Source organism: Cotesia typhae, unplaced genomic scaffold (assembly GCF_013202065.1).
Source record: "Cotesia typhae breed Kobodo isofemale line unplaced genomic scaffold, CoteBio_Ctyphae contig_26, whole genome shotgun sequence".
Classification (NCBI taxonomy): Eukaryota; Metazoa; Arthropoda; class Insecta; order Hymenoptera; family Braconidae; genus Cotesia; species Cotesia typhae.
In genome coordinates, this window is record NW_027423732.1 from 985,214 (window position 1) to 1,012,226 (window position 27,013).

At 26.7% G+C, this 27,013-nt stretch overlaps 1 protein-coding gene across 1 annotated transcript; it reads right to left on the bottom strand.

Moving 5' to 3' along the window:
• Positions 1-1,031: 1,031 nt before the first annotated feature.
• Dop1 (dopamine receptor, D1) lies at positions 1,032-26,623 on the bottom strand. The gene is made up of 6 exons (XM_074239653.1): positions 26,488-26,623; positions 6,821-6,893; positions 3,844-4,153; positions 3,506-3,659; positions 2,190-2,597; positions 1,032-1,890 (listed from the first exon to the last, which is right to left on the bottom strand). The coding sequence occupies exons 1-6, from the start codon at positions 26,506-26,508 to the stop codon at positions 1,597-1,599; spliced, it is 1,260 nt and encodes a 419-aa protein (XP_074095754.1). The 5' UTR covers positions 26,509-26,623; the 3' UTR covers positions 1,032-1,596.
• Positions 26,624-27,013: the final 390 nt, after the last annotated feature.

The following is a 27,013-nucleotide window of genomic DNA, read 5'->3' on the forward strand; positions in this document are numbered from 1 at the left end:
GAATACCAATTACTATTATTATTGTATTTTTTTTTTTCCATTAAAAAAAGGACTACAAGGAAAATAAAAAAAAAATATTTCAGTCTACAAGAAAAATTTTCCATTTACCCGTTTTTTCAATAGTTAATTACAAGTATACATATTTTGATCTTTATCTACAAACAATACACATTATAATTAGTATTAATTAATCAATAGAATCACTTAATTACCACATCATAATTATCATTACAATATCAGTATTAAAGTTAACATTCATATGTACATTCAAGAGTTTAATTACAATTTATTGATTTATTCAAGTACCTTTAAATAAAATTAAATTATTTCACATTAATAAAAAACAACATACAACAAAAGTTTTAATAACAGTTCTATCAATCAGTATCAGTAGTAATTATTATCAATAATTATTATTGTTATTCTTATTATCATTATTATTTTAATTACTATTTTTATTATTATAAATTTTATTTTTTCAGTTAAATGCGCGAGTTTAAGACATAAATATTGCTCACGTTAATATTGCGCACTTGTAAATCTTATAGAAAAAAAGAAACAAGGTTTTTTTTTCGTTTTTGACTAGATTAATATAATATACGTATGATAAAAAAAAAAGTAAACAAATAAATGCAAATGATCATTTACAAGATGAGAAAAATGGAAATTATTTAATTAGTTTTGTTTATGGAGATCATATGTAACTTTTTACCTTTTCGATCAAATAGTTTTCTATTTGTAACAATTTTTTAAAAATGTAAAATTACCAGTTATCATGAATATCGTTATCAATATTAATCAAGTTATCAAGAAAAGGATCGACGGTGAATATCATTATGATGAATATCATTAAAATTATTACGAATATCAATATCGTCATCATGAATATCAATATCATCATGAATATCAATATCATCATGGTGAATATCAATATCATTATCATGAATATCAATATCATCATGATGAATATCAAGATCGTTATCATGAATATGATTTTGAATATCATCATCATGAATATCACTAAAACGATCATGAATATCAATATTGTTTCAACATTATTCTCATTGACTTCAACATTAATATCATCATTAATATCCATATTGTTATTATGAATATCAACATCAAAATTGTTATCACTAATATCATTATCAATATCGATAACGTTATCACGACTACTTGCATCCCTATTCCTTATTTTTTTTTTTTTTTTCATGATAACCCTCTGATTAATCGATCGATCGGTTAACTTTGACTCATCACAAAAAAGAACGTGTGTGGGCAAGAAAAAAAAATTTTTTTGTTTGTTTGTCCCTAACTGTCTAGTAGAATGTATATTAAAACAGATGAATATTTGATTATTATTATAATTATTAAATTACATAATATTTTTGTTAAAATATGTGCGGATATGTTATTTGCGAATTGATTGTCGTTGACATGGTCATTAATTAATTAATTAATTAATAAATAGATGGATTGGTAATTTTGAAACTTAAATTATGGAGCTTTATGAGCTTAAATATAATGATAATAATTTATTATTTTTATTATTGATTATAAATATTAGCTATTATTATTAATAGTATATATTAAAATTTAAATAGAGCTAACGATGGTATCACGATGGTGATTCTGTAATCTACCTAATTGACCACCTTGACAGCTGTCAGCGCTAGATCTATGACTTATATTACACTCAACGATAGACCCATTTCTTTTTTGTACAATTACTGAACGGAATTCTCCGCACTCGCTAGTCGATGGCTGGTTACCTCTTGCACGGGCTCCTTTTGTCAGGATGCGCTTGAATGCCTCGCGGAATTCGGTGTTGAAGATGCTATAGATTATCGGGTTAAAGGCCGAGTTACTGTACCCGAGCCAGGTTAATACCTGTAATCAATTATCGTTATTAATATCATTATAAACATCATGATGAATATCATGATAAATATCATGATGAATATCATCATTAATATCATGATGAATATCATTATTACTATCATGATGAATATCACGATAAATATCATGATGAATATCATCATTACTATCATGATGAATATCATCATTACTATCATGATGAATATCATCATTAATATCATGATAAATATCAATGGAATGATGAATATCATGATAAATATCAATGGAATGATAAATATCATTAATTATAGAGTAATAATAATGAAAATTACCTGAAACGCTCGATCTGGTATACAAGTTTTGCAAAATGATGCGACGATATTGACACAAAAAAAGGGTACCCAGCATATCAAAAAAACTCCCATAATAACACCGACAGTGATGGCGGCTTTGTGATCGGAAACGTGATAAGGTGAAGTGGGCTTCGTTTTAGCTGGAGGCTTACTTTTAGCTGGTTCCTGGTGTTGCAATTTATTTCTTGTGCTTTTAGCACGAAAACTTTTTCCTAATGATGGTTGAGGCAGCTTCGTTACCGCCCGTATACTTTTAACATGTTTCTGAGCGTAACAGTACAGCCGACAATATATGCTGACCATCACCACACATGGCACGTAAAATGATATGCAGGATGAAAGTACCGCGTACGTGGGCGATAAATCTAGCGCGCAGGTTGGATATTCCTGTAAATAAAAATAATAAAACACTTTTAGCTTTTTATATTATTCATTCGAATTTTAAATTTCATTCCGACTTTTCTTCTATTTTCTATTCTAGTTTATGTAAATCAATTCTACTAAATTGTATGTGTTGGGAATAATTAAACTGTTATTTAATTTAAAAATCATTATATCAACTGTAGTCACATGAATATCATCAATATACGCATTAATTTTATAATAAACAATAATTCCATGATGAATATCATTCTCATGGCCATGATAAATATCATTGTTATTGCTATGTTCATATTAAATATCATGGTTAACGTTAATATCATGATAATATTTATCATGAGTATCGATTTTATGATGAATATCAATGGCACGATGAATATTATGATAACTATCACTATCACAGTTATTTTCGTGTTGAATATTACTTTAAAAATTAATTTCATGATGAATATCAAGATCATGGTGTATATCATGGTAAATATCACTGTCATAGTCATGTTCATGTTGAATATCATTGTTAACATCAATTTTATGATGAATGTCACCACAAATATCGATGTCATGATGAATATCATCGTCTAAATGAATTTTATGATGAATATCACCATGAATATCGATGTCATGATAGATAACATGATAAATATCACAGCCATAGTTATGTTCATGATGAATATCATTGTGAACATAGATGTTATGATGAATATCACCATGAATATCGATGCCATGATTCTGTTAATATTTAATATGATTGTTAAAATTAATGTCATGATGAATATCAGTGTTATGATGAATATCATGCCATGATGAATATCTTTGTGATTATTAATGCTGTAATAAATATTATTATCTACATCACTACCAATATTGAGTTTATGATGCATGATGAATATCATTATCTTTATAAATATACTTACTTGAAGACCATCGTTGTAGGTAGGAGATGAATTTTTGGAATCCTGGCTTTTGTGAAGCCCGAGACTGATAGGAACGAAGGATACAGTGCTAGCGAGAAGCCAGACAACAGCAATGCTCCCGACCGCGACTCGTCTAGTCACCCACCGGCCGTACCTTGAATTAAACGCACAATAGCTTTTAATTAATTTTCCAAACATGGATCGATTACATTGAGAGTTAAATTGAGTTATCCCGGATAGAGAATAGAGGATCGAGGATGGGGGAGGAGCAGAAACGCCGAGTGATAATTTTCAAATTTAATCGGATTTATTATTTTTATAATTGACTAAACAGTTACCTCAAGGGGTCCTTGATATGGATATACCGATCCAGCGAAATCGCACAGAGGTTCAGTATCGATGCTGTGCTGCACATCACGTCGAACGCGATCCAAGTATCGCAGAAGCTTGGCCCGAACATCCAGTAACCCAGGAGATCGTTAACTCCCGCGAACGTCATCACCAGGCATCCGACGAACAGGTCCGCGATCGCTAATGAGGCCAGAAATAAATTTCCTATTCTTCGCAGCCCTCTGTCGGTGTATATTGCAACGCATACTAAAACGTTCCCCGCCACTGAGAGAAATATCAGGACGAACAGCAGAAATCCTGGAAAATTTTTAATTAACAGTTTTGTTTTGATTGATAATTGGTGATTTTTATGGGGAATTTTGAACTTTTTGAGACTCTTTGGGTGTTTTTAGATAGAAAATTTTATAGCCTACAAATTTTGTGTCTTTGAAAATTTTTCTAAACTCAATAGTTTTTGAGTTATTCCTCATTTCAAAATTTGGAAATTTTTTGGGCATTTTTTCCGATTTTTCAAGGTCATAACTATTTTTGGAATTTTTCTCGAAGTTTATGGAATTTTTGGAATTTTTTTGGATTTTTCAAATAGGAAATTTTCTGACCTACAAATTTTGTCACATTAAGAATTTCGCTAAACTCAATAGTTTCAGAATTATAGCCAATTAAAGAAAAAAAAACTAATAAAAATTGTAAATTTGGAAAAAAATTTTTAAATTGACGATAATTTAAAAAAATTTTTAAAAAGACAAAAATTGTTAGCAGTAAAATTACCTTTTCAACGATATCATGATATAATATAATAATACTTTTATTCATCAGAAAATAAAGTGAGAAACTAAGAAGGTTATTTTTTGCTGGAAAATTGAATTTTTTTCGAGGATTAATAGATGTATGTTATTTTCAAAAGATTTCTACATGGTTTCTACATGGTAAGAGGTTTCTAAATGGTCAAGAGTAATTAATTTTTAAGATATATAGTTCCGAAGGATAAAGGACATGGGAGAGAAAATAATAACCCTGCGGTTTTTTTTGCAGTATATTAATTAATTTTTTGTTTTTGTTTACTTAAAAATAGACGAGGTCGTTACGTACTGAACTTTTTAGGAAATAAAAAAACTATTATAATTTATGCTCAAGAAAATTTGGATTTAATTTATAAGGAAATTTTAATTTTCTTAAATGTATGCGGAAACTTTAGATAGTTTTAATTTTATTGTTCTTCTTTATGGAAATTCATGCGCTTGGAGTTTATTTTATTTTATATGGAATTTAATGAAAGAGTTGGTAAATTTTTATTTTTTTATATTATTATAATAGTTAATATATAATTTTATAAGGTTAAATTAAAAATTTATAAAATTATATATTACTAAAAATAAAAAAAATTATAAAGTTATAAAAAATTATGTGATATTATATATGATGAAAAATTATATAAAGGTATGTATAATTATATGAAGTAGTAAAATTATATATAAGTCATAAAAATTTATATGACCTTTGAAAATATATGAAGTTATATAAAAAACTATGAAAATGTATATGAAGTTTAGAATAATTTAGAATTATATCAAATTATGATAATGATTGTGAAAAAGTCAAATGAAATTAAAGTATATGAAGTTCTATAAAATTATATGAAGTAGTGTATAATTACATGAAATTTTATAAAATTATAAGAAATTAAATAAATTTTTATGAAGTTATGTTAAATACTATAAATATGTGAAATAATATAAAATTATATGAAGTTGTGTATAATTATATGAAGTTTTATGAAATTATATAAAGTAGTGTATAATTATATGAAGTTCAATAAATTCAAAAAGGATTAAATAAATTCTTATAGAGTTATGTAAGTGGCTAAAAATAACAAATTATATGAAGTTGTGTATAATTACATAAAGTTGTATAAAATAATATAAAGTTGTGTATAATTATATGAAGTTTTATAAAATTAAAGAAATTGAATAAATTCTTATAAAGTTATGTTAATTGCTATAAATATGTCAAATTATATGACGTTATGTATAATTATATGATGTTCTGTAAAATTGTATCAAGTTTTATAAAATCATATGGAGTTGTATATAATAATATGAAGTTTTATAAAACTAAAAGAAATTTAACAAATTCTAATAAAGTTATGGTAGGGGATAAAAATGTTAAATTTCATAAGTTGTGTATAATTATATGAAGTTCTATAAAATTATATGAAGTTTCATAAGATTCATATAAAATCTTATAGATTAATATGGATGTTTCTAAAATCATATGATGTTATGCACAATTATATGAAGTTTTATAAAATTATATGAAGTAGTATATAATTATATGCTAGACCATTTCTATAATATTAAGAAGAATTAAATAAATTCTTATAAAATTATGTTAGTGGCTAAAAATCTGTCAAAGTATATGAAGTTGTATATAATTATATAGAGTTATATAAAATTATATGAAGTTGTGTATAATTATATGTAGTTTCATAAAGTTGAAAGAAGTTCAAAAAAATTTATAAGTTGTGTTAGTAACTCAAGCGAAGGCTAAATCATATAAAATTTTATGAAGTTATGTATAATTATATGTGTAATAAAATTACAAAAAATTGTACATAATGTTATGAAGTCATTTTAATTACTACAAGATTGTTAAATTACATGAAATTATTTAAAGTTATACATTTATATTTAAAGTTTTATTAAATTATGTTAAATAATGTAAAATTTTATGAAGTAATATTATTTTATTTGAAGTTTTCAAGCCCTAGGGAGCTATATGACGTCCATAGAAATATATACAATTTCATGAAGTTAATGTTAATGTTTCTTTTTTATGATAAAAAAAAAAAAAAAACAGTGTAACACAATAATCATCATTAAAATATGACTTAGTACTAAAACTCTCAAGTATCATAAAAAATAAAAATAACGTTATACTTTCATTGAAATATAAATGAAATATTACCGACGAATAACACAGAGAGTAGAGATAACGCGTCCTCAGGTAATTCCTCTTCTTCATCTTCTGTCAGGTTGCTCTGAAACAGAAAAAAGACCCGAGTAAATAAATAAATGAATATACAAACACAAATAATATTATTTATAATTCGGATTTATCTTGAGGCGAATCCTCGGGTCATTTTCATTCAATTAATTTCTTTCTATCGCAATCTAAATAATAAACATAGCATTGTAAAAAAAAACATGCGCCCTTGTATGTTTATTTTTACATTAGCACACTGATTAAAGGATCATTTATTAACTATTAATAATTTAATTTATTAAATTTTAATAAATATTTATTTGGGAGAAAGGTATAAATTTATTAATATTTAATAAATATTTATTAATAGTTAAAAAATATTTATTAACAGTTAATAAATATTTTATTGAGTGTGAATTTGTCTCGCTTGCAATGTCATATGATATGAAGATTGCTTATAAACAAAAATCATCTTAACCTACTTTAAAACATTGAACAAATTATGGATTTATTATTAGTGATCAAAAAAAAGTTTTTCAATTAAGTTTAAAAAATTATGTTAGACTTTTAAAAATTCACGTTACACCGAATGGAGTTAATGTTGTTTCTCATCGAGATTTAATTTAATTTAATTTAACAGATGTGTTACATTATTTGTATTTATTTATTAGAAAAATAAAGTTTTTAACAAAAAAAAAAAAAAAAAAAAAATTGTAATGTTTATAAATTATTTGCAAGCATTATATTACATCATAATAACGATTATTGTAAAATACTAAATTCAATCACAGCTCGACAATTAATTTTTATATTTTTAAATATTAAAAACTTTAATTTATTAAGTGAATTGAATTATTATCATGTATTCCAGTTATAGAGTTATAAAAAGTGTCAAAAGAAAATTGCTATTTTTGCTTTTTATCTTAAATAAATATTTGTTAACAGTTAACAAATATTTATTAACTATTAATAAATATTTATTAACAGTTAATAAATTCTACATAATAAATACTTATTAACTGTTAATAAATATTTGTTAACTGTTAACAAATATATATTAACATTTAATAAATCGTATTTAATAAATAATTTATTAACTGTTGATAAATATTTATTAAATCCCATGATGTTAAAAAATCATTTATTAACAGTTAATAAAGCTTATTAAATATTTATAAATCCTTCTATCAGTGCAATATTTTTAACAACGTCGACGAAAGAAATCAATTTGTCCTTTGTCCTGTATATATATTTTTTTTACAATTACCCGGCAATAAAAGTCTACATGAAAAATACAGCGTATCTGAAGATGAATCTTTATACTTTCCGAGTACAGTGTAACTTTATCTAATTTAACGTTGTGCCGTTTTAATTTGCCGGGGGCGGTACAGATCGCTATTCATTTTCTCCTGCTTTATTAACTATGCACTTATTTTATTTTATTCTCTACTCAACTTCGTGTAGTCACGTAACAATATAAAAAAAAAAAATAAATAAAAAAATAAAAAAATTACAATAAGATATATATGGAAAGAAAATTGCAGGAAAAATTACAATTGTCGGTTTGTAATTCAAGAAAAATTGCTGTTGAGAATAAAGAACAGTTACAAGAATATAAATTGTTGGAAATTTTCAATAAAAAAATTTTTTTATAAAAATACATGCCATGTATTTTTTAGTAAAATTAATTATTTTTAAAAACTTTAAATAAATAAATACAGACGGAAAATTATAAATGAAGGAATATAAAAAAAAATTCGAAATTTTTGGGTGATTTTCAACGAGCTGTAACTCCGAGGAAAATTATCGTACAACAAAAAAAAAAAAAAAAGCAAATTGTAGCTCCAAGTGTCTAGTTTTCAGAAATGACCATGGAAATTTTTTATCATGTTCGGGTCTGGAGAAATCCTAAGAAAACTACAAAAAAAAATTTTTATAAATTTTTTATCGTCTTAAAAAAGGTCTACGGGCTTCAAAAAATTTTTTTCCATTGTTTCGCTGAAAAGCTTTTTTAGAAAATTTAATGCCCTTCAATTTGACGTAATCAAAAAGCCTGTACGATGATTTGCTAAGGAGTTATCGTCAGTCAAAGCAAAAAAGTACTTTTTCACTTTGACAATCAATAACTCTGGAAATAATGATCGTATAGGAAATCGAAGGACGGTTTTGAAAACTACACGATATTCTCTATAAGATACCGTGAATAGCTTTTGTCAAAAAAATTTTTTTTCAATTGAAAACTTTAACTGAAAAAACGACAAAAATTCGCATAATTAAGGATATTTGGATAACTTGGTATAACTTTGGATAAAATGGATGAACAAAGGATATCGTCGGTAATTTTTCAACCTCCATATGTCCCCTAAAATCCCTGAAAAATTCAAAGCGCTGCGATTTTTTTTTCATAGTGTCCTGAAGCTTTGAATTCTTTGTTTTTGCAAAAATCACCATTATGAGAAATTTTTCGATTTTTATTCATTTCTTCAATGAAAAAAAATTTTTTTCTCAAAAATCTTTATTTTTCCAATTACAGAGATTAATTTTTCAAGAAATTAAAAAAAAAAAAAATTTCAATTTTAAAAAAAAAAAAAAAAAATTTTTTTTTTTTTTAAAATACTTAAAACGTTGTATAGTCCGTAGCTTATACAAATATTGCTATAATACCTTACTGCAACGACGTTGGTCATACTTTTTTTTTCATGCACTCAATTCTATGCCAAAAATGATTAACCTCTGCAATAGAGACGTAGAAATAAAAACAGCGGGGAAATCAAAGGAAGTGAATGAAAAACACGAATTGATTAAACAAAGAAAAATAAAAGAACAAGCTCGAGGGGCCGAGGAAGAGAAAGAAATCAAATAAAAACAAAAAAAAGCTCCGTGATTCTCTACAGTTGGTTCAACAAATTTACGCGCGCGCACAAAACCATAGGGATTTAAGCGACCAGGGAAGAGGGGCTGAGGTAGCAGGAGACTGGGATGAGAAAGCTCTCAATCCTCTTTCTCTTCACGTCCTGGTAATTCTTTATGTATTTTATAAACATGTTTCATCTTTAACTTGAAAATTTATACATTGTTTTTTAGTGAATTTATGGATTTTATAGATTAATTTTTTGTTAGCTCCGGAGTAAAGACGGAAATTTTGGTCAGAGGGTGGATTAAAAAATTGATCAATTTTTTTTATCTTGAAATTTTGTAAAAAAATCTTAAATATTAATTTAAATAAGGTAATTGTGGGTATTACTGCGGTTTTTTTGGTAGGTCTTACTTCAAAAGTATTTTTATTAAATTTTTCAAAAATAACAATAATTTTTTTTTTAAACCAAAGTTTGACTCATTATTGACTCAAAAAAAAAAAAAAAATCAAGAGTGCGATAAACTAATATTTTTATTAAATAATAAGCATTTAAAAAAAAAAGTTCATATGGATGTATTACTGCGGGCATAAAAGGAGCTTGTCTCTATTACTGCGTGGCAATTACTGCGTGCCTATTACTAACGATCAAATTCAATTATAAACAACTTCGGGATCATATAAGAAATTAATAAAATACGTTTGAAAGATAATTATTTGTTTAATAAAATGACTGGATTAGAAGGTACTCCTCAAGTAATTTCAATTCATATCAATTAATAATAATCACCGGAATAGTGATGTATAACATAACAACCAGAGTTTTTATAGTAATTAAAAAAATGAGCTTTGTCGAAGAAGCACAAATCTTGATTTAAAAAAAATCATTTTGAATTTTTTTAAATCAATCAGAAAAAATTTTGAATAAAGTTACATTGACTTAATTTAATGAAAATTTCTTGGTTTTAAAGTTTTTCTGCTTAATTTAACACAACAAATTCTTTATTATAATGACCGCTTGTATTTTTTATCAACTTTAATTTATTTGTTTTATTTTTTATCAATTTCTGTTTATAATTTATTTTTAACTAAGAGCAATTTTAAGGCAACTTGAACTGTCAATTGACAGGCAATATTTTCTTTTTAATTTAGAATATATGGATTTTACACCCTTAGTAATTGGTAGAAATGCATACAAATAGAGGTGCTTATATTACTGCGGATTATTGAAAACATTCGCAGTAATACAAGCATGTTCATTTTTTTAGTAGCAATTACTGCGTCCTTAAATAAATAATATTAATTGATGAAAATTGAATTTTTAATGCAAAACTGATATTAATGAAGGGTTATCTTACTTTTATATGGAAAAAATTTTAAATTTGAAGCATTTTATGTAAAGAAAAAGATCTTTTAGTTTTTTCGTACAGAAACTCACAAAAATATAGTTTACTACCTGTTAGCCAGTTAATTTTAATTTATTAATAACAAATTAATTATTGTACGTGTGAAACTACTGTGCAAATATTTTCTTGAATATTTCAATTACAAGAAATAATTTTTTTTAATTAAAAAACCTCAAATACGATTTATTTATAATTATTATTGATATTAAAAAAATTTCTATAATTTTATAAAAATAATTATTATTATTTTACTGTGGAATTTTTCTTTTAGATTTATCTCCCCAACAAATACAAGTAATAAGACACGATAAAGCCATTCAATATCCAATATCAGAGCACAGGGTAGCTCACGCAGATTTCTTATTATCATATATAGCCTTGGGTAATTTTTTCCGATAAAAAGTTTAATCTGATAGAATTTCTCAATAAAAATATTTTAATATTACCTCATTGCTCTTCCTATTGCGGCAGGGACAAAAATGCTTGACGTTTCATTGGATTACTTTGGCTTTTGCTTTCAAAGTTAAAGCAATTGAATAAACATCAAATTGTTCCATCAGAAATATATTTAATAAAAGTCAACTTTTATAACGTTTCATTTTTCGGGTGATTGCTCGCTATTCTTAAGAATAATAGGGCTCATTTTTATTCACAAAGTCGAGAAATTTGTAGACAATTATAATTGTTATTATTATTGTCATTATTACTGTTATTATGAGTATGCTGGTAGTCGCGGTAGTTATGGATTTTAGTTTGCAGAAGCTTAACTATTTCCATATACCTAAAAGTTTTAAACAATTTTCCTCAGAATTTAATGAGCTACGTCTTGTTATAATGCGTATGTTAACTTAGTTAAAAAATTACTATTGTTGTAAAATTATTAACAAAATTTGTCATTTATAAAAATCATTTATACTTCAAAAAAAAAATTAGGAAAACGGTTGACCCTGAAGACCATCCCTGCAACTTCCCGCTACTTTCGTAATTAAGCGCTCATTACGTTTTTGAGCTCTTCGAGCTCAAAAATATAATTTTGATGTAATTTTGAGCTCTTCAAGCTCAAAAGTCTGATAGAGGTTTAATAAAACACTATTTTTTGAATTTTCAAACCGCAATAACTTTTGAATGAATAAACCGATTTTCACGCGGTTGGCGGCATTCGACGCAGTTTTTCAAATTCTATGATAAATTTTTAAACACAAATTGATAAGACCGGAAGTTTCGGTGTAATTCGAAAAAAACGCTTTTATTCGATTTCTTTCGTCAACGATAACTCACGAACGAATCAACCGATTTTGACCGGCTTAATGGCGATCGACGTGGTTTTTCGATGTTAAGAGTTGATTAGATTTTGGAATTGATCGATCGAGCCGTTTAAAAGTTATTCAAAAAAAACTTGATTTGAAAAAAATTTTTTTCGTAGTTTTTTTAAGATTCCTCAAAATCTACCGGTCGGAATCGGTCCAAATAGTATTCAAAATCTAAGTTTGGTCAAGCCCTTTCAAATGACACCAACCGCGATCAAATCGGCCAAGCCGTTCAAAAGTTATGAGAGGTTTACATACATACACACACACACACGTACATACATACATACAGACATACAGACACCATCGCGGGAATAGTCAGGGAAGCTTCCTAGGACCTCAAAACGTCAAGATCTGATGAAAACTCGATTTTCGGAAAACGGGGTAAAAACAATAATTTCCCGATTTTTGAAAATTTTCAATTTTCTTAGCGGGAAGTTTAAAATTCTTTCCTTATTTTTCCAAACAATTTATGTAATTTTCCTGAGTTGGCTCACGCCTTTTGTATGTTTGTTTTAAGATTAAAAAATAAAAAAAAAAAAGGTGGTACCTCTCGACGATTTTTTACCCGAGCGTAATAAAAAGCTCTTAACGAGCAAGAAGCCTCTTTTTTAAAGCAACACCCTGACAGCACAAAGGCAAACAAACTCGGGTAAGAAAAACACTCCTTTGGGATAGGTCATGTGCCTCAACTTTAGTATCAACCCGACGCGGTCCTTTGTCACAGTCGCCATCTCTCAACCCTAAAAAAAAACCGAGTGAACCCGAAAAAACAGGAGACCTTTAGCAGCCTACGCAAACTTAAATCGAAGTTAAGCAAACTACTTAAGTCACCTATTGCATTATTCAACAATTTTAATCATTTAAATTTTATTTAAAGACTGAATTAAGCGGCTCTTAACCCGACTGCAACTGAAACCAAGCCAACCACAGACGCTTTTATGTTGTGCTTAAATTTCTAAGCTTATGAGACTTTTAATCGTAATTACGCGGACGGTTTTGACCGTCTGACGTTTAATCGATTTAAGAGAGAGAATTTTGTTATTATATTGTGTGATAAAAATAATTATTGTACAGTTGAATAAATTATAAAATTATCGGGTTTAATTAAATTAATTAAATAAATTAAATAATTTTAATTGTTTTAAATTAATTTTAAAAATAAATTTAAAAAATTAAACAAAGGATTAAAAAAATTGAGGAGAAGGGGGTCAATTGAACCAAAAAAAGTTTAGTAATTTTTTACTATTAGAATTAAAACTAAATAATAATTTTTTTTTTCTTGGAATGGTAGTTTATTATGTCTACTATCATTATCAATACATAAATTAGTCAATAAACAACGTGAATTTTTTAAAATTATTAATTTATCCAAACGCGTCGAATGGTTCAATTGACCCTCGCTCGGGGGCAATTGAACCACTGCTTGGGGTAAATTGAACCAATAATATTTAAAACTCAAACCCGAACTTTTAATAAATAATATATTAATTGTTAGTTAGTAATATTACTGTTGGACCGTTTTAATGCACAGATATTATATTAAATAAATTAAAAATCAATTTAAAAATAATTTTCATCATAAATTCACTTCATCAAATTGTTAGGTTATTTCCCTGAGTTTTTTCACGTAGAGTCAAGATGCGCGCGCATGTCCCATGCTTCTCCGTATGGTTCAATTGTCCCCGGGACTGCTGGTTCAATTGACCCCATATAATTTTATAACAATTAATAGTAAATAATAAATAAATAAACTATTATATCACTATAAACAAAGTTGAGGATTATAAAGTATAAGTATATAGAACGACTACAATTCAAACTTTATCAATTAATTCAAAAATTGAAATATTATTAAACAATTTGTCACCAGCCGAAAAAAAAGTTTACATGCCTAAAAATAAAAAAATCTCAATTTTTCAAAATTTATTAATCGCAATGATTTAAAATTTTGATCATATCCGAGTTTAACATATTAAAATCTAATTCTAAGAGCATGAAGCGTTTCTTCAATTTTTTCGATTTTTTAATTCGAATGGTTCAATTTACCCCCTTTTCCCCTAATATGCGCATGTTATAATTATTCAATGATACAGTAATTGATTTCTGTAAGTTTTTTCAATTATAAATCAAATAAGGATACGTTGGACAATATTTTTCCCTCTGTGCAAGCGCTTAAGTATCAGGCTTGCTTGAAGAAGCTTAAAAAATCGGAGTAAAAGTTCACCCTACCAGAAATGGGCAAACTCATTTCGAAACTCATTAGGAAAAAAAGTTTGAAATTTTTAATTAACGCCTTTTCTCCTTTCTCAGTAGTTACTTGTTACTACTTGTTACTTATTACTTGTTGTAAAATTAAATCTACGGGAGGAAGTTATCGAGGCGTCGCAAATTGAAAGTTAGACGAAAGAGACCACTACCTCCATTAACTAAAGAGGTAAGTGGAAGCGTGTTGTTATATTTTTATTTTTTTTTTTTTGTCATAATAAAAAAATATACATTTAGAAATAAAGCAACGCCGTTAAAGTGGCTGTAACGATAACTAGGAGGTAAAAATTGTTATGGAGTAATTCTGGTAATGAGTCACGCTATTTTGTTTCATTTTATTTCCTCGGACTGGACATCCAATTTTAAAAAGGCTATTTTCTGGTAGACGGTACTTTGTTTGTTATTAAAAAAAAAATCGTTTCATTTTTCAAGGGAAATAAATAATAAATCCAGATGACACTGGATATCGTCCTAGATTATACTGAGTAAAAAAAATTTCAGATATCACCCAGTATAATCCAGATTACAATGAGTATAATCCAGATATCACCCAGTATAATTTGGATTATACTAGCTACTATCTGAAATTTTTTTCACCACAGATGTCACTGAGTATAATCTGAGATAATATCCAGTGTCATCTTGTTTTTTTCTTTTTCGATTTTTAAGCAACAATATTGAAAAAACTTTTTAAAATAATACACTATCGAATGTTTCTTGTTAAAATATTTTTTACCGTAAAATAATATTTTTTTTTCTTCATTTGAGCCTGTATTATTTGTTACATGAAACACTTGACTATCCGGTAATAAAATATGCATAGAGCTTAAGAAAAAGGTATAAAAAGGTTTTTCAGTAACGAAATATCCGATATAATGTTTTCTAGTGAGAAATTCGACGGACGTCTCTTTAAACTTTTTGAAATAAAAAGTTGATGTGGATGAGAGATAAAAAGAACCGGGTTGAAGTGGGTTAATAATGTATGAAAAAAGAGCTAGACGGAACTAGAATTTATTTTTGGTCTTATATTATTCAACTTTAAAAGCTATGAGTTATTTTTTTCAACTACTGAAACAGTAATAGATCTCGTGGTTTATTCAATTGTAAGTGATATAAAGTGGGGAATTATTTAGTTGGACACTTCTGGTCGTGAGTGGAAAAATAATAAGTACGTTTCTTAGAAAAGATGATGGATATTGATAGAAGTTTTCGATTTTTTATTCTATTATTTCTGGGAGAGAATTTTCTGTTGAGGAACTATCGATTGAGTTATTTATTGAGCTTATGGTACTGCCCAGTTATTGTAAGCAACATCAGAGAAAGAAAAAAAAAGCAGTTCCGAAGTTGCCGCTAGGTGTCGCATGGTTCCGGATTTTGTTCGCTCTAAGAAACTTACTTTAGATTTATTATAGCCAGAAATCAATTATAATTTATTGTTTAGATATTTGATATAATTTTCAAGTTATTTTTAGCATATTAATTTGAATTTTTCAATTCTAAACAGTTTTTTGTACTTGTAATATTCTGATAAATGCCTCTGGGACTACAATATTAAAAAAGCTCTAAAAATTCCGTTAAAATTTTTCTAAAAATAAAAATTATCCGGTTTTTACTACAATCTTTTTTTTCGTGACTTTAGAAAATTATTTTAACAATTTGATAGCAAAAAAAATTAATTTTATAAAAAAAATTACTACAAATTTTTTAGTCGTCAAATCTTTAAAAATAAATTTTCTGAAAAATTACTACAAATTTTTTGATCGTCAAATTAAAAAAAAAAAAGTTTATTCTTAATAAATTTACCGTCAATAAGAAAATAAGAAGCTTAATTAAATTTTATTTACAATAAAATTCAATTAAAGCTTTATTAAATATATTTTAATAGTACGGCAGTAAAAAAAAAGCTTAATTAAAATTGAAAGACTTACAAGCAAAAATTAAAAACGCACCGTATTTAATTGAAAAAAAAAAAAAAGTTCCCGACAGACTAATGAAGCATATATGTCGGTCATGTAATTATCCATAGAATCTCACGTAATCTTGTTAATTTTTTTTAAAGAATTAATTAATTAGAAAGTAAAATTTTCTGTGTGAAACTTAAAAATTTTTTTTTTCTTTGAACTTCCAATCAATTAATTTCTTTTACTCTTTCTGTACTACAGACTATTTACTTTTATTGTTTGCAATTTAAAGTTGGATTTAATGGAGTGTAATTACAATCACTTGGAATGAATAAAACAATTTTATTTCAGTGAATCTCGATTAATCGATCGGAACAGCGAGCTTTAATTTTCTTTCTTATAATCTGAGGACGGAAAATTGATAATCTTATGGGGAATTTACAGCGTTTAGCTTTTTTCAATTACAAATATTTCGATTTAAAAAAGCGTGATTAATTTTTTTACGAGGCTAGGTGATATTTTACGGACTCATGGAAGTTTATAGAGAGGAAAAGTGTGCGGGAAAATTTTATAGAGGGAATTATTGAAAAGAGTAATGGGTTAATAAACAATTTTTCACGAGATAAATGAAAAGATGTTTTTTTTTTTTTTTTATGTTTTGTTGAGAGAAAAAATAAAATTTTTTTATGAAATTACTTGGAATTTAATAGACTTTAACGAAGGATACTCAAAAAAATTTTTTTTTTATTTTTAAGCCGGAAAATTCCTTTGTTAATCAATTAATTGAAAAATAGGAAATTTGTAGCTCTTTTTTCTTTTAGGATTTTTTGGGCTTTCCATGTGAAAAAATAAATGTTGTTGTACATGAAAATACTCAGAATTTAATGAATTTTAGTAGAAACTGCTCAAAAAGTTAAAAAAAAATTTTTCAAGTCGGAAAAATCCTATATTAATCAATAAATTAACTAAATTAGATATTTAAGCTTTTTTTCTTTCGTGATTTTTTTAAGTAATTATTAATGAAAATTAATGTTATAATACATGAAATTACTCGGGATGAATCAAGGTTTTATGATCCGTCCCCAGAAAAATTAAAAAAAAATTTTCAAGCCGGAAAAATCCTTTATTAATCAATTAATCAAAAATTGGAATTTATTTTTTCGTAAAATTTTCTCGATAAAATTTTATTTAATATTAATTAATATTAATACTGATGAAATTAAATTAAATTAAATTAAAATCCAATTAAATTAAATTGGATGACTTTTGTCCCTTATTATTGTTATAAAATTAAAAAAAAATTTTTTTTTGTGGGAATATATTTTTCCTGTCACAAAAATGACGAATAGATAAAATTTATTCAATTTATTTAATGAAGAAATTTAATTCAAGAGATATTAAACGAGCAATGCACGTGTTTTATAATATATTGATGAAATTATAAAAATATATGAGTTACGAACTACTTTCTTGGTTAAAAACTAAATCTTACGCCGAGGTACTTTGCGTGCATAAACACCCGTTTACTAAATGCATTTCAATAACTTTATTCCATTTAGTTTTCCGATAAAAAAAAGGCGACTGTAAATAGCTGGCGGTAAATAAATAAATTAAGAAAAATTGAATAAACTCAAAGTGAACTACGCTTTATAAACAAGCAACTTTTGTATTAAATATACCCGGTAAAATGAGAGAGTGAATAAAGATTTACAACGTTGATAAATATTGCAATAATTTTTAATGGGTTTGCATTTAGTTTTATGCATCTTATTGAAATTAAATTACTTTTTGTTAAATAAAAATCTTATGAGGTACAGATAAAAAGTTTATTGTTGGAGTTTTAAATAATGTATTAAAAATTGATTTTAATAAACTTTTAATAAGTTTAGAAATCCTTTAGTTGATTATTTTTAAGAATCGTCAATGCTTGGGAAAATTAAGAAGAAACAAAGCGTTAGAAATTAAATGATTGTGTAGTACAACATTATTGCGATGAAAAATAATAAGTGAAATACATATTAAAATTATTTAATTAAATTTAGAATTAATTTTAAAATTTTAATTATCGAATTCAAATTATGGATTAGGGGAGAAGGGGGTCAATTGAACCAAAAAAAGTTTAGTAATTTTTTACTATTTGAATTAAAACTAAATAATAATTTTTTTTTTCTTGGAATGGTAGTTTATTATGTCTACTATCATTATCAATACATAAATTAGTCAATAAACAACGTGAATTTTTTAAAATTATTAATTTATCCAAACGCGTCGAATGGTTCAATTGACCCCCGCTTGGGGGCAATTCAATCACTGCTTGGGGTAAATTGAACTAATAATATTTAAAACTCAAACCCGAACTTTTAATAAATAATATATTAATTGTTAGTTGGTAATATTACTGTTGGACCGTTTTAATGCACAGATATTATATTAAATAAATTAAAAAACAATTTAAAAATAATTTTCATCATAAATTCAGTTCATCAAATTGTTAGGTTATTTCCCTGAGTTTTTTCACGTAGAGTCAAGATGCGCGCGCATGTCCCATGCTTCTCCGTATGGTTCAATTGTCCCCGGGACTGCTGGTTCAATTGACCCCATATAATTTTATAACAATTAATAGTAAATAATAAATAAATAAACTATTATATCACTATAAACAAAGTTGAGGATTATAAAGTATAAGTATATAGAACGACTACAATTCAAACTTTATCAATTAATTCAAAAATTGAAATATTATTAAACAATTTGTCACCAGCCGAAAAAAAAGTTTACATGCCTAAAAATAAAAAAATCTCAATTTTTCAAAATTTATTAATCGCAATGATTTAAAATTTTGATCATATCCGAGTTTAACATATTATAATCTAATTCTAAGAGTATGAAGCGTTTTTTCAATTTTTTCGATTTTTTAATTCGAATGGTTCAATTTACCCCCTTCTCGGCTACGCCTCGGACTCTTAAGTTTAATTTTAATCAGAAATTTTCTTGCTTATCCAATAAAAAAAAATACATTGATCTGACTAAATATTTGTTCGTTAAAATAAAAAATTTCACAATTGCAAAAATTTTTTTTTGATGACCAAAATAATCGCGGCACTATCTAAATACAATGGCTGTCACAGACCAATGATTTGAAGTAACTCGTGATTTAACGCATTGATTGTATCCGTGCTCCATATTGTTTCCTGGCTCTATTATTAGCTCAAGAGGCCCCTGCTGTGAGTAAAGGGTTTGTAATCATTTTCGAGTGATTAATATAAATTAACTGTATTTGAAACCGCGATTAAGTTGACTAAAATCCAGAAATGTGAAGCGATTTTACAACCAGTGCTTCGAATTTTATAAAGATTCTTTTTATCCATAATTAATTTAAATTGTTGTAATTAAAATAGTTTCTACAACTTACATATAAATTTCATTTGAGAAAATAATTTTGTACTTATAAATTTATGATTAAAGTAAAATTTTGCTTGCTACTATGAATCAATCATAAATTTAAAATAAATTGAGCTTTCATTAACAAACAATAATCATAAAGAATTGTTTTCAAAAACAATTGTATTGTCAAATTAGATCAGGCAATATTCGAAAATAATTATTTATTTATTTTTGAATATTTATAAATTTATAAATGAAAATACATGAAAATAAACTTCACTTTTATGAATTTTAAATTTGCAGCATTAAAATGTAGAATAAAAAAAAAAGAGAATGCTTGATATAACATTTATAATTAAATAACTGACACACACGGTCCGTTTGTCCGTCAGTTAATTTTTTCCAATTAAATACTTTGAAGATTTAATTTTCGCTCGTGAGTCTTAATCTTAATTAACTTTTTAAATTATTTTTTTATTGCTGTATATAAATATACATGTTAGTTTAATTTATCAAAAATTATCTTTAAATAAAATTTAATGAAGTTTTTACTGTAATAATTGATTAATTAAATCATTTCACACGCTTTGACCGCAAATGCGCTAACTAAATTCAATCTTTTAATTTTGGAATTATTTTTTTTAAATCTAATTACTAACAAAAATATACATTATTATACATCATTTTCTTTAGAATTCCATAGACTTTAACCCTAAAAAATCGAAAATTCAAAAAAAAATTTTTTTCACTAAAAAAATCCCAATTGAACTACTTAACAAAAAACAACCCCAATTTTACAACTAAATTTCTTCTTTTAATTTTTGAACATTTTTTTTTAAATCTAATTACTAATAAAAATATACATTATTATACATCATTTTCTTCAGAATTTTATGAATTTTAACCCTAAAAAATTCAAATGTGAAAAAAAAATTTTTTCCCTAAAAAAATCCCGATTAATCACTTAACAAAAAAAAACCTTAATTCTAACTAAATATCTTCTTTTAATTTTTGAATAATTTTTTTCAAATCTAATTACTGATGAAAGTATACATTATTATACATCATTTTGTTCGTATTTTTATGAATTTTAATCTTAAAAAATCCAAAGTTCAGAAAAAAATTTTTTTCACCAAAAAAATCCCGATTAACCGAAGTCAATTCCTTCTTTTAATTTCCAAATAACTTAAATTAAATCTAATTCCCAAAAAATAAATTATAACCAATAATTTTCTCAAGAATTTCTCCAACATGAACCCTAAAAAATCTACCCTGTAAAAAAAAGATCCCCCACCCGGAAAATCTCAATTACTTCATTAACCAAACTTCCCTGAAAATGAAACGTCAACCCCGTGGATGGAAGCGGGCCCACGCAAATACCCATTACCACACAGAGATAGCAAAATACAATTTATAAACAGCATATCCACGACCTGACCATTTATCCGACCATTCGGTGGAATTAACTATTCAATTAGCGCCGCGGAGATACGTGCTCTATTCAGTTCGCATGAGATTTAATTATCTACCTACCTATTTCTGTCTTCCTATTCCTATCTCTGTAAATTATATCTACAGATATCTTCCCCCCCCCCGTCATCCCTTACCCCCCTCCCCGTCAGAGCTTGATCTGAACCTACCACTCGAGAAAGTACCCATCTGGCGTTAGGGATGTATAAAACAATCTCGAAAATCTACATGATAATAATCAACACCCGATGATCAATCGACGATATAACAAACGAATCAATGAGTGAATTGGCACTACAATTTAATTACCTTCATTATTACCTCTTCTCTCGTCTTCTCTCAATTTATGTGCTATTATCTTTTTAATTCTATTTTTATCCCAGTTTTATTTGCGAGATTTTTTTTTATACTTTTTTTTTTTTTTTTTTTTTTTTTTTTTTTCCACCTAAGACAATAGACGTAATTGAGAGCAGTTTGCGCGAGTGTTTAATTTTAGAACTGTTTATTTTAGCGCTAAGGGTTGTTTATTATTTATTGCTATATGAACCGAGCTAATTGCTGTGTACTCACTACGAATTTTAGTCACGTATATCAGGATGGAAATTTGGACAGTTTAATTCTCCCAGAATTTCAATAAGAGATATTTTTACGGGATTTTAATAGAGTTTAACTGTATTTTTTTTTGGTTAATTAAACGGAACTCTGATTTATAATGACTTGATTAAATCATTATATTTTTGCAAGATGATCCTTGATTAAATCGGGGAAAAATTGTTGTAATTTAGGATGAAATTCTAATTATGATGTTGATGATATTGAAAATATCGAAAATGATAATTTTACTAATTTACATGATATTGATATTTATATTTCTGATGATATTCATGAAATTAATACCAATATTGCTGATGATGGTATACTACGAAATTAATATTGATAATAATGCATATATTGATAGCCATGATAATGTTGACGTTACTGATGATATTTTTAGAATTAGTACTGAGAACGATGTTGATACTGATGATATTAATATCAATAATATAAATATTAATATTTCTGATGATATTCATTCTATTAATATTGATATTAATAATGACGATAATAATGATATTAATATTGATACTATTGATGATGATAATGATATTGATATTGATATTCATGATATTGATAATGATATTGATATTGATAAAAGAATAATAATAGTCCTCATAATATTTCTGATGATATTCATTTTATTAATATTGATATTAATAATGACTATAATAATGATATTAATATTGATACTATTGATAATGATAATGATATTGATATTGATATTCATGATGTTGATATTGATAAAAGAATAATAATATTTCTGATAATGATAATGATATTCATGGATGTTAATATTCATGACATTGATAATGATATTGATATTCATGATATTTATATTGATATTCATGATATTAATGTTGATATTCATGATATTAATGTTGATATTCATGATATTAATATCGATATTCATGATATTGATGTTGATATTCATGATATTGATAAAATAATGACATTAGTTCTCAGGATATTTTCAATAATGATATTCGTGATATTAATGACAATAATAGTGATAGTAACATTCATAATATTGATATTGATATTCATGATACTGATATTAATAATGATATTGATAAAATAATGACATTAGTCCTCATGTATTTCCGATGATGATAATGATGATATAAATATCGATATCTCGGATGATATTTACGATATTGATAATGATATTCATGATATTAATATCAATATCAATATTTTCATGATATTCTTATAATTTTATTGATAATAGACTAATGTTGATTTGATCATCAACTTCGATAATCCTGATATTAATTAACATAATAAATTACTAAAAATATAATTAAAACTTTAATTATATTCCAGTTGAAAAAAAAGATGTTTAATCCATTTATAATTCTATTTGAGAAAAAAAAATACTTAAACATGGACTGAACTAAAATATACAAAATTACTTCCATACATAAATAATCTAACTGTTAAATTAAATTTTCCATTTGTGAGTTCACGAGTTCGAGACCAAAGACAACTTTTACTTCTATATATATAGAAAAAAAAAAAAAAATCAAATAAAGGCATAAAAAAATAAAATAATATTATCAATTAACATGAAAGGATAAATTTAATGCAGAAGATAAAACATCCACTCTAATAATCATAACATACATGCGCCATCTAATAATATCTCTAATAAAAAATCATTAAAGCATTAAGAATCAATATTGACATAAAATTTAAATTAGAAAAAAAAAATGTATATTGTTCTAGTTATTTTATCTTAATTTTCTGTGAAAATGTCACCAATAATTATTAGCAGAATCCCAACAACAAACTACATAAAATGTAGTGTAGTTCGAGCAAGTTCCGAGTATTGACAGCCAATGAAAGAGAGATATTTCCGGATATAGACAAGTTTGTCGACAGACGACATGGAAATAATTGAATAATGGAAATCCTGTTGAGAATTGTTTTCCAATTGTGAACAATGTGCGATGGATAGATAATTAAATGATGAGATATGTGGTTTTAATGTTGTTCTGTCGGTCCTACCACGGTTTGCTGGTTACTGCTTTCATATCCAGAATTTACCATCCAACATCCAATGATTCTGTCAGTCCCTAATGATGGAACATTTTAAAGACAAAAAATCCATATGAGAAACCAGCCTAGATTTCTACATAACTTTATAGGGAATTTTTATGTAAATTTTTACAGAAATTCGGCAAAAAGATTGATATAATTACATGGAATTTTATAAAATTAAATATACTGCAATAGGCTAGAAAATAAAAAAAAGAAAAACTAAACTGGGTGCATCGAGGGCTCGAACCGCGAACTTTGCGGTTAGTCTTCCGAGCCACCCAGCTGCCCAAGATCTTTAATTGATGTTGTATGCTTTAATGACACTCGAGTATACTTTATCAAAAACATCCATGTAGGTTTGTATGGGGATCCATGGAAATCCACATGAGAAAGTATGGGTTCATGTAGAAGATATGGAATCCATAAGTTTTAATGTAGGAATGTATGGATTTATATAGGAATTCATATAGAAAGGGGAATTCATGTTCCCACAGTTTCCTATGTGGATTTCCATAGAGTCATATGGGGCAAGTGTGCACACTTAAGCATTCAAACTGGTGTCAAAATTAAACAATAAGCATAAAAGGAAAATAAAAATATGTTTTTGATAGAGTGTTCATTTAGGTAATAATTAAATTAAGAAATAAAGTCTAGAACCTTAACACTTCGGAAAAAAAACGGATTAATCCGAATTATTCAAAATGCGCACACTTACCCCGTACTAAGGGTAATGTGCGCACTCGTGTGGGGTAAATTTGCGCAACTAAGGGAACTAAATGGATTTTTAATGCCCCAAGCAGACTCATTTTAATAATACTTACATAACTTCAAATGTTATGCTAAATAAAAAGCTCAAATACACAATTGAGAGAAAACAATCAATTTACTTTATTTACTGTCCTTAATAAAGTGTGAAGATCATTGCCGTGACAGCAAATTTTACCTTTACAGCACAAGATTTTTAATATTTTATTTTTCAAGTAACCGAATGATACCATATGGATTGTTCTTGCATTTAAAAAAGCCCTCATATCTCCTAACACGTCCATACTGGATGGGCGCCACTGACAAAGAGTCCGCAGGATAGGAAAGAAATTCCGGTAATCCGTTTGTTGTCGGTGTTGTAATTGATCAAAGGATTCTTTTCGAATTATTTCATCTCCTATCCACAAAAATATCCAATCCAATATTATAGATAAAAAGCTTTCCTTATTTTTCATTTAATTCCTACCACATACATCAGTTGATATCTTTTTCGACGGGAATTGTGATTGTTATTATTGTTGTTATTATGTAGGATTTATTAATAATGCACAGACTCTAATTCTTGCAAACGAATAAAATCCCCTGTTTGATAAAAGCGTTTAATGCGAAAAACAGGAATTATCACGCGTATTTTCATGAAACACAATTTGCGAATTGAAAATTAAATCGAAATACTTTGAGCACTAGTTAGCGTTGTTAATCCTATACGTGGCCGTATTTCACTTGAATAGGTGATTACTATAGTAGTTATATACTCCTGGAGGCCATAAGTTTGAAAAATATGAACAACGGGGCCCTGCAGAGTATTTATGGAATTTTCTGCTGTTTTTGAGTTTGAAACGCTTGACACTACCCTTAGCTCTTCCAATTAAGCTATCTAAGACATCGTTCGTAGCAACCTTATATTTCTATCCTGCAGACTTTTTGTTGATGGCGCCCAACCTGGCGCCCATCCAACCTGGACGTGTGAGGAGATATGAGGGCTCTTTTTAAAAATTCATGTAAGTTTGCATGAAAACCCCTTTATTTATGAATGAGAGGAGGAAGTGTGTGATATGTCTAGGCAAGTTAAAGGTTTGTTGGTGAGAAATTAGCTTATGCAGAAACAACCCATATGGTATCATTCGATTACTTGAAAAATAAAATATTAAAAATCTTGTGCTGTAAAGGTAAAATTTGCTGTCATGGCAAAGATCGTCACACTTTATTAAGGACAGTAAATAAAGTAAATTGATTGTTATCTGTCAATTATGTATTTGAGCTTTTTATTTAGCATAACATTTGAATTTATGTTATGTCTCATAAAGTTATGTAAGTTACCGTTTAAAATGGTTAAAATTATTTATCTAAGTTACAAATCTTGAAAATAAAAATAAAATTTCTTAAAAAAAACCTCTAATCAATAGAAAAAAAAAAAAAAAAATAGAAAAGTAACAATACGTGCTAAATTTCCCGTAACAAAAACCACAAACTTATTGCATTGAGCCGTCAATATCTTACAATGTCCCACAGCATTTACTGTCAAACAATACCGTCACTTCAAAACCAGAAATAGAATAAAAAAACATTTTTTCGATTGAAAAGTCAATTTGTTCATACAACGTTGAACTTTAAAAAAAAAAAAAAAGTGTGACTGAAATTTTTCTTTTATACATACATGAAATATTGATAAATTCATTGCTACCAAACAATAAACAATTGTTTTGAATTTTCCAAGTTTTTCTCATAAAAAAATAAGTTTTCACACTTTAACGCGCTTTTTATCTCCTAAACTATCAATTTTAAGATTTTTCTGCTAAAAATTGTAGCGCACAAAATTTCCTTTCAATTGAGCTTGTAAACTCGGAAATTTTTTTTCAAATCCACTGACAAATCTGAAATCCATAAAATGATCGAATAAATTCTCAACCATCCGACACTTTAAATCCTTTTATCCGAAATCTGTCACCCACGCACTTTTATCCTGCGATAAATCTTTTGGCCCCTCTAATCAGCCCTTAAATACGCAATTACGTGGCAGTTCACTAACCAGTGATTATAAATTAATTATTGTTATTACAAAACAGTTATTAAAGTTTAATTATTTATTATTCTTGTAATTGTGATTAATTTTTAGTATGAGTACACATCAATACACCATAGATCGCAGTTGCTAGATAATGGGTTGTACACTAGTCGAGCTT